The 15,583-nt window shown below is 42.8% G+C and overlaps 1 protein-coding gene across 7 annotated transcripts in view; it reads right to left on the bottom strand.

Annotated features, from left to right (window-relative positions):
* Positions 1-15,583, bottom strand: part of LOC127008853 (histone-lysine N-methyltransferase EHMT2-like) — a gene marked incomplete at its 3' end in the record, with an annotated part of 98,213 nt that overhangs the window by 38,950 nt on the left and 43,680 nt on the right. For all 7 annotated transcript variants that reach the window (XM_050881234.1, XM_050881237.1, XM_050881236.1 and 4 more), the window contains 4 exon segments: positions 2,971-3,168; positions 5,259-5,452; positions 5,578-5,686; positions 5,804-5,952. In XM_050881234.1, coding sequence (XP_050737191.1) covers positions 2,971-3,168; positions 5,259-5,452; positions 5,578-5,686; positions 5,804-5,952 — 650 coding nt within the window.

Raw genomic sequence — 15,583 nt, 5'->3', positions numbered from 1 at the left:
TTCCGTTTCAAAATGGCCCAAAGGTTTTTTATTGGATTTAAATCAGGTGAGTTACCTGGCCAGTCACTGAAGAATGGAATGTCACAGTCTGTGAGGCACTGAGTCACATCCTTGGCAGTGTGACAAGGTGCACCTTCTTGCATGAAGAAGTCTTCCCCGCACATGTCAAAAAGAGTCTGGTAGGTGGTCACACAAGAGCTTGAAGTAATTGTTTTTGTTCACAGTCACATTTTGAGGGAAAATTACAAGGTCACCAGCGCTGTGATATGAAAAACATCCCCATACCATCACTTTGTCTGGGTGTTTCACAACGCCTCTCGTGTACTTGGGGTCAATGGGCTCACTGCCTCTGGGCCGGTACACTCTGCCAGACGGGTTACTGGTTACACAGAACATAGCCTCATCACTCCAGAGCACACTACACCACTTAACGACATCCCATTCTTTGTATTTCTTGGCAAAAATAAGTCTGTTTCTCCTTTGCCGTTATGTCAGCTCTGGTATAGGCAGCAGCCGGTGAGAGAGGTACTGCAGGTCGTCGTGAATGTAATGCTGCACCGTTCTTAAACTGACAGAAGCAAGTAAATTATGATTGCTTTGCTGTATTTCTTTAGCTGTAAGGCGTGGATTAACCTCCAGCTGACGTCTGATGACATTTAAAGTCTGTTGGCTAATTTTTTTTGCTTTGCCAGGGTGTTGCTTGTGCCCTGGTAGTGAGACACCTCCACTGTCACAAAATCTTTTCACCCAGCGTTGCACAGTTCTCAGCTTAATACCAGCAATATTTGAAATATCCTTTAGTGACTTTCCATCCTTGTAGAGGGCCACCATCTCTGTGATTTTGTCACTGTTAATATGAGGTCTCACAGCCATTGTTGTTGGAATAGGAGTGTAATACTAGGCGAGTGATGGGAAAAAACACGGGAAAATCGATCATTTTCCCTTGTGGTAACTGCCTCTCACTCAGTGACAGACACTGAGCTCAAGGTCATCTGTCAATCTTGGCGCCAATTAGCTGCCAGATGTACAATAAGCATGCGGCAAGTGGAGGTTTAACCTAGAGAGGAGCGTAATTTGAAATACCAGTAGAGATGATGAATCGTCTCGCTATCGGATGTTTATCGCTTCATCGCGCCACTTTCAATTGCACCCACTGTATATAAGTAAAATTACAGAAACCTACAATTTTACCTTAAAGAAGCATGAGAAGGAATAGTACACAGGTGTTGGAAGGAGTTAGGTGTTTCAGATTTTAAGAGTTCACCTGCACCAGCTATGGAAATAGTGTGATGTATGGTGAGTGGAAGAGGAAAAAAAGGAAATGCCTGGTGGACATATGAGATAAAAGAGGCAGGAGTAGAAATGATGGACCTACAAGAAAATGTTATTGAGAAATATGCCAGACAGTGTGAGAGGTGGAAGAGAAAGTACAGTGGGGAGTAACGTAACAGTAAAAAGATTGGGAAAAAAAAAAGAGTAGTTGAAGATTTTGGTAAGAAGATAACAATATGTCTTGTGAATAAAAAATGTTTTCTAACAAGAAATAAAGAGAAATGGGGGAAGAAAAAGTGGCACTTGCAGGATAGAGGAGCATTGGGGTACTTATGAAAAGGATGGGGAGATAAAGTAAGCAGGGAAAAAGCATTTTAGTGTGATGAAAGAGTGAGAGGGAGATAAGAAGTAACCAATATATGAGCAAAAATTAATGTAGGACTGCTATTTCCTCAGGGGGAGGTAGAGGGGTGAGATAGACAATGCCATAAAGAAGCTAAATGTAGGAAAGGCCCCTGGCATTAATTGCAAAACAGCAGAAAAGTTGAAATATGGAAGATATAGTTGCAGAGTAGACTACAGATATATGCTTTAGCACAGCAGCAGGGTGAGGTGCTATAAAACAGGAGAAGTCATCACAGTGCTGCTGTACAAAGGAAAAAAGAAGGGATGGTTGTAACAGTTATAAAATAAGCTTGCTCAGTGTTCCAGGAAAGGTATATGATAGGGTTGTAATTTCAAATATGATAAAAATAACCTATATAAATGTAGGTGATGAACAAGAGGACTTTAGGAAAGGGAGAGGATGTGCAGATTAATTTTTTGCACTGAAAATGATAGTCGACCAGTACCCCCAAAAAAGGATAGGAAGTTGTCTATCAACAGGGTTGACAGGAAGGGTTTACAAAGTGTTCTGACACTATATGGAGTGGGGGGACATTCACTTGCAGGGATCAGGTCTTTTAACAGGGAGGTGAGTGCTTCTGTCTACATGAACAGGGAGCACAGTGGTGGGGTGTTTTGGTGTTGGTGTAGGAGTGAGACAGGAGTGTGTCATGTCACCAAGGTTATTAAATATTTACATGGATGGTTGCATGAGATAAGTGAAAGCTAGAGTGGGAGAGTTAAACTGATAATGAGCACAAGCCTAGTTGTAGATGATAAGGTGTTGGCAGAAAGTGACGAGTGCTGCAGAGGGTTGTTGATGAGTTTAACAAGATGAGTGAGAGAAAAAAATGAAAGTAAATCTTGACATGAGGAAGGTTATAGCATATAAAATGGCAAGAACAAACACCATCAATTTTTCAAAGCCATCCAGTTAGGGTAGAGAGTATAAGATCTGGCTGGGAGAAGAGAAAATATAGGAAGTGATTGAGTTTATGTACTAAGGCACAGTTCTATGCCTCAGATACCATCTTCATGTACATCAGCTATCTCAGCACTAATTTTATGGTTGGTTGCATTATCAACAATGAGTAACTGGTTATGAATTCTTTTATAGCAGTAAAATTTTATGTGTGACAGGGCAACAAGTTATGTTGCCTTGTGTTTTGGCACCAATTACACTTTTCCCTACTGAATTAAGCCCTTTGGGTAAGCAATTCTAATTTCCATGAGATTTTTAGGCCACTAGTTGATAGCCAAACTAGTGGGTTTATTGCACCAAAACAATTAATATATTGCAGTCAGGAAACTTACTTTATGACAGATTTCCCTTCAGTAATGCAACGAATAGCTTCCTGTAGCTTCTCTCGGCCACATCCAAATGGTAGTTTCACAGCAGAAATAATTCTACCATTTCTTAGCTCTAGAGATGGTTCATTCCCTGTTGCAATGTCTGCGTCAGCACTATCTTCAGGAGCCTCTTTCTTCGACCATGTTATGCGTGCAGACAATCTTAAAAGTGAAAGGTTCCTTGATTAAACACTGACAATGCCCACGAAAGTTATGATGTGCTCCTGACTCCCTAAATATTACCATAATTTTTGACTGCTAACATTTTTTTTATGCATTAACAAAATTAATAATACATTAATGATTAAACAAAGGTAATCACAGAGACGTGGCCTTCTCTTCATGTGAACAAAGCCCACACTGGCAAACATAAGATGTATGCAGACAGTCCTTGAGTGAAGATGAGGTTTAGTTCCAACAGGCAGGTTGTAAGTTGAATTAGCCACGTTGAAATTTACATTATATATAAAATACCGTTCAACTATCCCATTGCGGATAGAGCAGCATTCCCGCGCCTCCTACGTTATCCCATACCCCACCTTTGTCCTCATGCACTTGGCTCACTCTGGTCCTGCATTGACCTGTTAGCAGTGCAACATTGTGCAATGGTACATGATGAAGCTTCCAAATTTTGCCATGATGACAGTGTTAGCCAAACACCTTGCCAAATCATTGCGCAGGGGGTTGTATTGTTGGGGGAGGGCAGTGTTTGTCTGCAAATAGGGAACTCATCGTAGTTATATGAGTGGCAAGTGTCACCTCTGCCGCATCCTCTTACCTTCTGTGAATGTTTCGTTCATCTATGATTGCTATTTTTTTTATTATTATTATTTTTTTTTTTTTACATCCTAGCATATAGCGCTGGCAGGCTTTCTTGAGGGGCTTGGTGGTTGGCCCAAGCCTGTCTAGGCGCAGGCAAGTGTTTATTGAGGCGTCATCCATTCTTGGCTCATGCTGCCCCCCGGAGCTCATTCTTGATTTCCTTTGAACAGTTCCTCTAGAGTCCAGGTTAATAGGTGGTCTTTAGGACAGCATGTGGGTAGTCTTAGGCCACTTGGCAGTGACTGAAAAATCCCTGGTGGTAGGGGAGGATTTGAACCCACATTATCCAGGACGCAGCAGAACGTGAGACCGGCACAATAACCACTCAGCCACCACCTCCCCAGTTGCCTGAAAGAGCTGCTGCAGGAATATTGAGAGGGAGCTGTTGTTTTGGGATGCTATTTTGGCTGTGCTCAGCTAATTGACTGTTCGGTCTGGCTCCCCCCCCAACCCCCCCTTGCAGGGAGTTGTGTGGCTAACAAGTGAACGGAACACCGCTGAGACTTGTAAACAGTGGAGATAACTGAGTAGGCTCACTCCACCCTGGCTCAGCTCACATGCTAGCCAACTGGCACTGCAGTATGCTTGTGTAGTAGATAATAGGCCTATAAACTGGTAGAGTAGTGACTAGCGGCTGTACCGTGAGTATAAATTACGGCTTGAGTTCCACAGGCTCCTGAGGGGGAAGCGTGGGTGGGTTGACCCAGCCCATCCACCTTTCCCCCCTCCTGTCTTACCCAAGTCCAGCATGTGAGGCCAGTGGGGGGGGGAGAGGGGTGGATTGGTGTGGAAACACTGTGTAAACAGCTCTACCCATGACAGGATATTTGAAAAGTCAACTCATTACTTAATCAAGTATTACTAATATTATTGGCCTGGTTGTAAATGCAAGCGGGTGTAAGTCGTATATGTCATAACTCAAGGACTACCTGTATTTACCAAAGTATTGGTGGACACTCATCATGTTCAGTACATTTTTACCTTCACTTCTACAGAAGCCCCCCACCGTTAACGGCCTCACTGTTCACGGATTCGTTTCTACGCGAGTAGGGTATTTGGGACACCCCCCACCGAACGCGGATGAAAACTCGCGTATATGCAGTCTGCAGCGCCCAGGGGTGCGTTTGAGAGAGTGACTCAGGCCGCCCCGGGCGCCCAGCCCAGAACTATATAACAATGCTTACAAACGCCTTAGAAATCCATTTTTTTTTATTCGATTGAGATGGTAAAATGAAACTACTTTCCCTATTTGATTACAGTCCCGTCGATCGCGGATTTGCGGATCATGGGAATCTTGTGGAACCAAATACCCGTGAACAGCGGGGGGCTTCTGTACTTCTATGTGTCCACTCAAAATGTTTGTCAAATATATATCTTTCATCTGCCAGTGTGGGTTACAATTGCAATAAATCATTAGAAAAACTACTTACTCTTTTCTTTCTTGGTGCTGCTGCAAATACACAACAGGCTTTCTAGTAAGCATCAACTCCAACTGAACTTCTTGAGGTGAGTCAGAAGACCCACAATGAGGACACAGTGTTGTCCCATTTAATACAAGACAACAAAGTTTATGGTAGTAATGCCTCAATCCACCTTTGTCCCACGAACACTCATAGAACACGCCCTGTGAGAAAAATTAAGTTAACTTCACGTATATTCATATAATAGATATACTTATATATTTATGCAATGTAGCTTCAAGCTCAAAACAATAATAAATAATTGAGGTGAGTGTTATGGATGACTGACCTGAGTACAGAAGAGACCACAACAAGGGCAGCAGTTGTGTTGACGCAGCCTTCGCCGATGGTTGTCACACAGGAGCATGAAGGGTATCTTTCCGCTCACACGAAGAAGCCTACCAAACAACAATGCTTTCAGCTTGCAATATACTGTTATTCAAACCTTATAACACAAACTACCCACTAAATGAAGACATCTCAAAGGGACAGATGATGTTCTCATATTTTCTTACCTGTTATTTGTGACAATATTGCAGCATCCAATCATGCGTCCATCAAAAGAATCTATGGCCTGACAGTACACCTCTCCTGTGGTAACGATGGCCAACGGATTGTACTTCATGCGACACTTGCACAGTGCATTGGTCAGTGTTGGTGCTGCCTGGGGGATAGTCAAGTAAAAAACTTCAGCCTTGGTTGAGCTCTAAACTATAATTTATATTAGCCTTTGATATTTACATAAAAACCTTTATATCTGCCAATATAAATTATTACTATACTTTGTATGAAAATCCAATAAAAGCTCTTTACCGTATTACCTGTAACCCAATGCAAACTCGTATGAGCCATGTTCCACATCAATCTCATAACAAAGAGCTAAAATAGTTTCAAACAGGAAACACTCATTACAAACACTCACTGCATTATTCAACATTTGTAAATCTGCTTTTACTCATTGTTTCAACATGCAGTCCACCATTTTGCTGTGACAGATCACATACTCACTGCCTCATGGGGAGGTGATGTGAGCTGGGAGGGAGCATCGACCCTTTACTCTCTCCTACTCCTCTCTTCTAGATGTCTTTTCTACTTGTGCATTTTTTTCACTTGGTATTTTATGGTCAATATTACTTCCTACACTCTGAATGTGCTTACATTTAGAGACCCTTTCCTCAACTTTTTTTTTACCTAGTTACACTATAACTGAAGGAAGGAAGGGGAAAGACGTTGTCAGATAAAAATTCACTTGTTGCCCATATTTCTATGAATCCTATTGATGCTGAGAAGCATAGCAGATACAGGTTCCCTACATGCCAATATGGTTAGTTTATGTCTACTGTGGCAGGAATTTTTGTGAGACATGTTTGAACTATGGTGTCTCACAGAGTTGTCGCTTGCAGGCCGACGATCAACACAGTTATTAAGCTCACTCTCCACGGGTTAAGTATGAGCCTCATCCAAAAGAATGTGTGTGCAAAGTATTAAAGAAGAGTTTTCAAAATGTATTCATTGATGAAACTGAGTTTAAGCCACCAGAGGATGAAGATGGTATGATTAAAGAGAGTAAATTATGAAAACTAAAGATGAAACTGAAGATCGAATGAAACAACTAAAAAAAAGGAAAGCTATGGGACCAGATGAAGTATCAGGACACATATTGAAAGAATGTAGGCATCATTTGGTATATGACATAACTGAGTACCCTTAGAGAAGTGGTAAGGTGCCACTCAAATGGAAGATAGATATAAAGCCAATATATAATACTGGGAACAAAGAAGAGCAGTTGAATTATAGACCTGTGTTACTAACCAGCATAGTTTGTAAGATATGCAAAAAAGATATTAAAAAGAAATGGAGTAAATATCTAGAGAAGGAAGGCATTATGAACAGTAGACCATTCGGGTTTGGAGAAAGAATATCTTGTCTCACAAACTTACTAAGGTTCTATCTGAGTAATAGATATTACCCAGGAAAGAGAGGGATGAGCAGATTGTATCTACCTGGGCCCAGATTCATGAACTTTACCAACCAACCCTTTGGTATCTCCCACATTTACCAGACCACTACCAAACCTCCAGGATCTTTAAAACTCTGCATTCATAAACACTCTGGTAATGGGTCAGTAAGAGTTACCCTCACAACTAGTTGTTGCGCTCAGTAGCCAATCACGTGCAAACTTTTATGCTGTATCTTCAGCTTTCACGTGACTTTAGTTTACAAACACAGACTTCGAAATCAGAACATGTGTATTGTATAGCGGTAAACACTGCTCTGGAAGCATAATAATAAGCAGTGCAGTCCCTCAATAAGATGTATTTTGTAACTAAAGCTTACATAAGAGCTGTGTATCTGCATTAAAGTATAAAAATCTATGATTACACATTTTCTGCTTGTTTGCTTAGATTCTTACATTCCATATGGAGTTATAAAAAGGCTGGCAATTGCAGTGGCTGTGTTATAAATGCCTGTTCACCCTACCGCACACACTCTCAGCATCATGCCTTGCATTCCTTGTATTTTGATCATTTGTTCGACTGTTTTTTGCATGTATTAGGTTCTGAGGCAGCACTGGCTGCACTGGAACTACCAGGTAGTATGATCAATATATGGGGCAGAGAACACATGCTCGAGTGTTGAAAACCTGTTACTTTGTTTTGCTTTTGTTTTTTTGTTTTGTTTTTTTGTGACATGTGACAATGCTACATATGAGCAAGAAAAGGAAGGCTTTACTTGACTCAGCACCAAAATGCACTGGAGGTGGAAAAGTGAAGAAAATTCAAAGGCAGCCACCAGAACCTCACCAACTCCCACCATGTCAGCAACTGCCAGTGCATAGCCAACCCCCAACTTGGCATTGTTTGCTCCCTCATGTGATTCACAAGTTTCAGCTACCAAATTTAGACAGAGTTTGTTGCTAAGAGAATACAGGAAATTCGTGAAGTAAATGATGAAAATGCAGTGATTGTAATTTCTCTGGCTAGACTACTATCCATATCAGACCCTATGACATACCGTTTTTCGCAAATATCTTTCAAACGAAGACTCGGATCAGCATGGTGCTTTGGCACAGATTGTTTCACATACTCCGCCAAATTTTGACGCTATTGTGCATTGCCAGATGAGGTTAATTATGGCGTTTACTCTTGACTGTGATGGCAAAACCAGCGTGAGCCACTTACACATTCGGACAGGGGAGGCGTGACGTATTTGTGACGTGTATCCACCACCTACCTCCACCCCTGGCATACCCTACTCCCATCCCTCCCTCCTACCCTCCTCCTTTTCCCCCGCACTCCCTCTCTCCTCCGCCCTCTTTTTCTCGTTTACCTCCCTTTCCCCCACTATCTCTCTCTCTCTCTCTCTCTCTCTCTCTCTCTCTCTCTCTCTTGCGCTGTACACGAGATATGAATCCATTAATATTAATATGCTGTGTAAGGCTGAATAGTTAATGCAAGCAATCGTAATCAATGTTATTGCTTGTTTCACTGTTATACCGTATTTGGTAAGCGAAGAAAGTAACCTGGTAGTTATCGGGCATGCTGACAATAGACGGCTGATACCCACGTCCTGTGGAGGAAGGAGTATTTCATCACTGTCAGCCATGGCCAACATACTACGATGTTCGCGTGGGTACAAAGGAGTCATTGCACTATGACTCTTCCATATGTTTAACCAATCTCATACAGCATTTAAGCAACATCCAGTTACGCTGGAACAGGAATCAGGGTCGTGTGCACATAACACCCTACCATACTTAAAATATACTTTTGAGTTATCCGCCATTACAGACAAGTCATCTGTGTGCATAGCTTCACATCTCATGTACACACACACACACACACACACACACACACACACACAGAGAGAGAGAGAGAGAGAGAGAGAGAGAGAGAGAGAGAGAGAGAGAGAGAGAGAGAGAGAGAGAGAGAGAGAGAGAGAGAGAGAGAGAGAGAGAGAGAGAGAGAATTTATATTTACATAGAAAATCAGACCACACAGACCCCATGGTCCAGACTAGGTGGTCTGTCCTTAAACCTAAATGATTCTACATTAATCAGAAGGCTCCAAAACGATGCATTTCAACTCTAGTTGATATTAAGTTGAAGGAAGTGACGGTCAAGCTTGTTTTTGAAGAAGTCAATCATGTTACACTGGACGGTGGAAGCTTATTCCATTCTCGCACTACAAAGTTAGTGAAGAAAAATTTGGTGGTCTGAATTTACTAGTCTACATTTGAGTTTTACGCCATTGTACGCAAAGTGTCATCAATCGTAAACAATGTTGATCTGTCTACATTCGTGAAACCATTAACTATTTTAAAACATTCGATCAGTTTTCCTCGAAGGCGACGTTTCTCAAGAGAGAACATGTTAAGGGTGGAAAGCCTTTTTTCATAAGATTTGTTGTGCAAGGAAGGGATCATTTTTGTTGCCTGACACTGAACACCTTCTAATTTAACAATGTCCTTTGCATGGTGAGGAGACCAAAACTGTACCACATATTCCAAGTGGGGTCTGACTAAACTATTGTAGAGTGGAAGTATTGCATTTTTATTCTTGAATAAAAAGTTTCTTTTAATGAAGCCCAACATTCTGTTCGCTTTATTTGCTGCATCGATGCATTGCTGTGAGAATTTGAGGTTTGACACAATTTTGACCCCCAAGTCCTTAACGCATTGAACGGTTTTGAGTTTAACGCCGCGCATTTCGTAATCGAACTTCTTATTCCTTATTCCAACTTGAAGGACCTGGCACTTGTCTATGTTAAAGGGCATCTCCCATCTATCAGACCAAGCTGAAATTTTGTGCAAATCCTCTTGGAGGCTTTGCCTGTCTTTGTCAGTGAGAACCGAGTTACCAATCTTTGTGTCGTCTGCAAATTTACTAATGCGATTATTGAATCCGACATCCACATCGTTGATGTAAATAATGAAGAGCACTGGGCCAAGAACCGAGCCCTGAGGGACGCCACTAATGACCGGCGCCCACTCTGAGTTAAATCCGTCAATCACCACTCTTTGTTGTATGTTGCTCAACCAATTCGCGATACATTGGTGTACTTGACCGTCAATACCTATTTGCTTTAATTTGTAAAGTAATTTATGATGTGGGACTTTATCAAACACTTTCTGGAAATCAAGATAGACTACGTCCAGTGATTTGGTTATATCATAAACCGTGAAGAGGTCGTTATAAAAGGTTAATAGATTTGATAAACAGGATCTTTTGTTACGGAAGCTGTGTTGTGAGTTCCCAATTAATGAGTGGCTTTCAAGGTAACTCACAATTTTGTCTCTAATTATGCTCTCAAGTAGCTTACCTACAACCGAAGTTAGACTAATGGGCCTGTAATTACCTGGTACTTTTTTGTCTCCTTTCTTAAAAATCGGTGTCACGTTAGCCTTTTTCCAATCCGAAGGGACGATGCCTTGTCGCAAGGACATATTGAATATGGTTGTGAGGGAGGAGACTATTTCACTCTTTGTTTCTTTGAGCAGAGTAGGATATACTTTGTCAGGTCCAGGACTTTTATTTGTTTTAAGTGATGGGAGGGCTTTCAAGACTTCATCGGTTGTTATTTCAAAGTTAGACAATGCATGCTCAGGATTTACATTAGTACTGGTGTTGGTGGTAGTGGTGGGAGGACTGTTAGTATTAGACACCAAGGAAAAGTAATTGTTAAATAGGTTTGCAACGTGTTGGCTGTCAGTCACTAGTGCACTGTCACTGTTTGTTAAGGGTCCAATTCCACTTCTGATCGCCTTTCTGTTGTTTATGTAACTGAAGAAGGATTTCGGATTATTTTTACAGTTGGCCGCAATAGTTTCTTCATATCTACGCTTTGCCTGACATACTAATCTTTTTACTCGTCGCCTGGCATCATGGTGAAGTCTAATGTTTTCGGGCGTGCTTTGCTCTTTCTTCAGCCTGTAAAACAATTTTCTCTCCTTGACTGAGTGTTTAATTTCGGTGTTAAACCAAGGTGGGCTTTTATTAGTGTTACTTCGCTTCTCACACAAAGGGACGAATGTGTCCTGCTGAGTGAGTAAGTGATTTTTAAAGCTTAGCCAGGTGTCCTCTACATTACCGTCATCTGATAGTTGCATTTCTATTAGTTTTCGTTGGATTTCTACGAAGTTTGCTCTTTTGAAATCAGGCACCTTTACTTTATTTTCAGTCACTGATGTTTGAGCTCTAATGTCGATGTGCACTAATTTATGATCGCAAGAACCGAGGTGTTCTCCTACCGTGACATTACTGACTAGGTTATCTTGGGTCGTTATAACAAGGTCGAGTATGTTATTTTGTCGAGTTGGTTCAGAAACCATTTGGCTTAGATAATTTTCTTCTAAAAATTCGATCATTCTGTGTGACTCGCCTTCTGTACCTGACAGTGTCGCCCAGTCGATATGGGGGAGGTTAAAGTCTCCTAATATCAGTGAGTCGCTGTTATTAAGTGACTGCCTTAAAACGCTGTACATTTCAAAGATCGGCATCGAGTGATTGCCCCGGAGGCCTGTAGGTGACAGATATATTTAAATTGACCTTTGCAATGTTTACTTGCACGCACAAATGTTCAACGTTACTGTCTCCTGGTGTTCTGTCAGTGGGTTGCAAATAGCTTTTGACAAAAAGGGCGACGCCACCGCCTCTACGGTTTACACAATCTTTGTTGAAGAGTCTGTAGCCATCTATGTTGTATTCTGTACTTAAATCAATATTTGTGGTGTCGATAAATGTTTCGGTTATAGCAATTACGTCAAAATTTTCTTTCAGAGCAAGACATCTCAGTTCATCAAATGTGTTTCTTAGGCTATGCGCATTGAAACTAAGGACTCTTAGGTTATCTTGAGGCTTGGTAATAGAGGTGGAGGTACTGGCGGGTTCAAGGTTATGGCTGCGATGAATGGCGTCTATTTACACGAGTGGGGTGGAGGGACGTGGCTGAGAGAGAGAGAGAGAGAGAGAGAGAGAGAGAGAGAGAGAGAGAGAGAGAGAGAGAGTGTGTGTGTGCAGGAGAGAAGGAGGAGGGTAGGAGGGAGGGAAAGGAAGGGATGGGAGTAGGGTATGCCAGGGGTGGAGGTAGGTGGTGGATACACGTCACAAATACATTACACCTCCCCTTGTCCGAATGTGTAAGTGGTTCACGCAGGTTTTGCCATCACAGTCAAGAGTAAACGCCATAATTAACCTCATCTGGCAATGCACAATAGCGTCAAAAATTGGCGGAGTGTGTGAAACAATCTGTGCCAAGGCACCATGCTGATTCATGTCTTCGTTTGAAAGATATTTGCGAAAAGCGATATGTCATAGGTTCTGATATGGATAGTAAAATCCTTGTCCCATGCAACATTGTGGTGGATGGACACCATCGATTCCTTATTACTTATATAATGTAGTATGTATATCATTTATATATTATATGTATAACTGAATAAAACAACAGGGGGCCAGGAGCCTTGATGTCGGGCCTCCTGATATGGGCCACATGGGTGACCTAAACGTGCCCTTGAGGAGCCTGAACGTGACCTGGTCTTGTACTACTGACCTCCTTAGACTAGCAAAAGGTGTATGTGAGTACATATTTGCAAATTATGCTTTGTTGTTTGATCTGTATGGCACAGCATAGTGTACATCACAAAACTGCATTAATCTCGTAACTGATTTAAAAAAAAAATATAGTATAATAATTTTGCGATTTAGAAAATTCTCTTTGCACAATGTTTCTGCCTTGGGTATCTACAAAAAATAACATTGCAAGACCTTACTTCTGCCAAACATGTCTATGACTAGTATTATGCCACAAGTTTTAACGAATGAAAAACACCAATTTTCCATAGTTTACCATAAATCAGTCTGTTCAGCTAGGTTTATAGGAATGGAATTTTATGCACTTTAGCAGGGCTATTATTTGTGATTAACATGTTAACTGCGAACAGGTCGTTTTGAAGCTGCAGTTGAAGGCAGCTGCCTTGCGATTCGCTGACAGTTCTGAAAACACGCTTGTGATTCGCTGGGAGTCCAATGACGTCATCGCCGGCGCTCACCTTATCAGTGGCCTCACTGCTTTAAGGCAGTGTCACACTGGCCGTTTTCCTCCAACCATTGGGGCTATGGGCAACGCCCGTACGCCCAACTGGGAGCGAGTTGTCGGTTGTCCGTAAGTTGGTGTTACACTGGGCCTTTTTCCTCCCACCGCATTGGCGGCAGCTAGGGCAACCAGCAACTCCAACTTTTCCGGGTTAGCGTCACACTCGTCTAAGGTTGGTTGCCCATATCTACATCCACAACGTAAACAAAGCACTTGCCCTGCATCGACATGGCATCGTCTGCTAGAGTAAGGGCTGTCTCAGCTTGTGCTGCCATTACCCAAGTTATGGACGTTTTGCTGCGGTTAAATGGAAGGAAGAAGTGGTGGTGTGTGAGGTGTGCCTGTGGTTCCTCCATGCCAGTTCTCAATGTCAACACTGCGCGTGCACAGCCAACCCACCCATCTAGACTTCAACCACATAAACACGTGGATCGAGTAACAACACACACACCAGACTCATTTGGAACCATGGCAGATGTTTCTGACAAACAGAAACTATTTCGCCATTTCTTTGATTGTGTTAGAACGTATTTGGTGAGTGGCTCCCATGAACCAAACCTAGCTCTTGGCAAGAAGAGAGCAGTCATCTTTAGCACTGCTTTCTTCTTGATATTGGGTATGTTTTTTTTTTGTTTTTTTTAGGTCTTGGCCTATTGTGCCGGTAGGCTTCTTCCCGGTGGATCCTGATGGTGGTCCAAGGCTTCTTCCCGGTGGGGCCTGATGGTCGGCCAAGCCTGTTCTGGCGCAGGCGAGTGTTTATAGTGGCGCCATCTTGCATTGGCTCATGCTGCCCTCCCGGAGCTCATCTTTAATCCTAGAACCTAGAGGCCGGGTTGATAGGTGGTCTTCTGGACAGCATGTGGGTAGTTTTAAGCCACTCGGCTCGGCTGAAAAATCCCAGCTTGGTGGCACCGATCGGGTATTGAACTCGCGTCCTCCTGAACGCGGGGTGTCTCACTATCTGTTCAGCCACCAAATAAGTTCTAACACACTCTAGGAGATGGCAAAGCCATTTCTGTTTGTCAGAAACATCTGCCATGGTTCATAATGAATCTGGTGTGTGTGTGTGTGTGTGTCTTTGTTGTTACTAGATCCACGTGTTTATGTGGTCGGAGTCTAGATGGGTGGGTTGGCTGCGCACGTACAGTGGTGACAATGAGAATTTCTGGCACGGAGGAACCACAGGCATGCCACACCCACAACTGCTTCTTCCTTCCATTTAACTGTAGCAAGAAGTCCATAACTTGGGTAATGGCAGCACAAGCTGAGACAGCCATTGCTTTAGCAGACGACGCCATGTCGATACAGGGCAAGTGCTCTTTTTACGTTGTGGATATGGATACGGGCAACCGACCTTCGCCGAGTGTGATGCACACCCGGAAAAGTTGGAGTTGCCAGTTGCCCAAGCTGATGCCAACGCGCTGGGAAGAACAAGCCCCCGTGTGACACTTGCTTACGGACAACCAACAACTCGCTCCCAGTTGGGCGTATGGGCGTTGCCCATAGCCCCAACGGTTGGAGGAAAACAGCCAGTGTGACACCGCCTTAAGGCAGTGAGGCTGCTGATTGAGTGAACGCCGGCGATGTGGTCATTGGACTCCCAGCGAATCACAAGCGTGTTTTCAGAAGTCAACCAATCGTAAGGCAGCCACCTTCAACTGCAGCTTCAAAACGACCTGTTCTCTCTTCCCCTTTTCTTCCTTTTTCCAAGGTATGTATTTTGAGATAACAAGGGAGTAAAGGGGAAAAAAATAAGTCAGCTTCTCTGCGGGTCGGAACAAATAAGCACCTTTTCAGTGTTTTCAATACCCCAAGTTTCGCGACCCTAGAGTTTAGCGCTATATCTTTGGAACGAAGCAGGCACAAAACTCGGGAGGGCACTGCAGAACAAAACCAGGCACATAAATGTTTTTCCTGCTATGTATTCATACAGCGCGCATACATGGTGGACAGCAGAACGACTTATTTCAGCGAGGAGATATTTCTCGCAACATCGGCCAGCGTAGTGGATGACCGCTGCCACCATGTCCCGTCCTGCGCCAGGAACACAACATCGGGAGTCCTTCTACAATTGTCATAGACTGGAGAAAAAAAGTTTTTGGGATTGTGGTTCCACAGCACAAATATCAAATAGTAAACAAAGCAGTTCTGCTAGTCTGCTTTACGAGTCTCTTGGTGAGCCATCTTCCACTGCTCCTCACT

Source organism: Eriocheir sinensis, chromosome 39, assembly GCF_024679095.1.
Source record: "Eriocheir sinensis breed Jianghai 21 chromosome 39, ASM2467909v1, whole genome shotgun sequence".
Classification (NCBI taxonomy): domain Eukaryota; kingdom Metazoa; phylum Arthropoda; class Malacostraca; order Decapoda; family Varunidae; genus Eriocheir; species Eriocheir sinensis.
The sequence above is the reverse complement of the archived record's forward strand: the minus strand, read 5'-3'. Positions and strand labels throughout refer to the sequence as shown.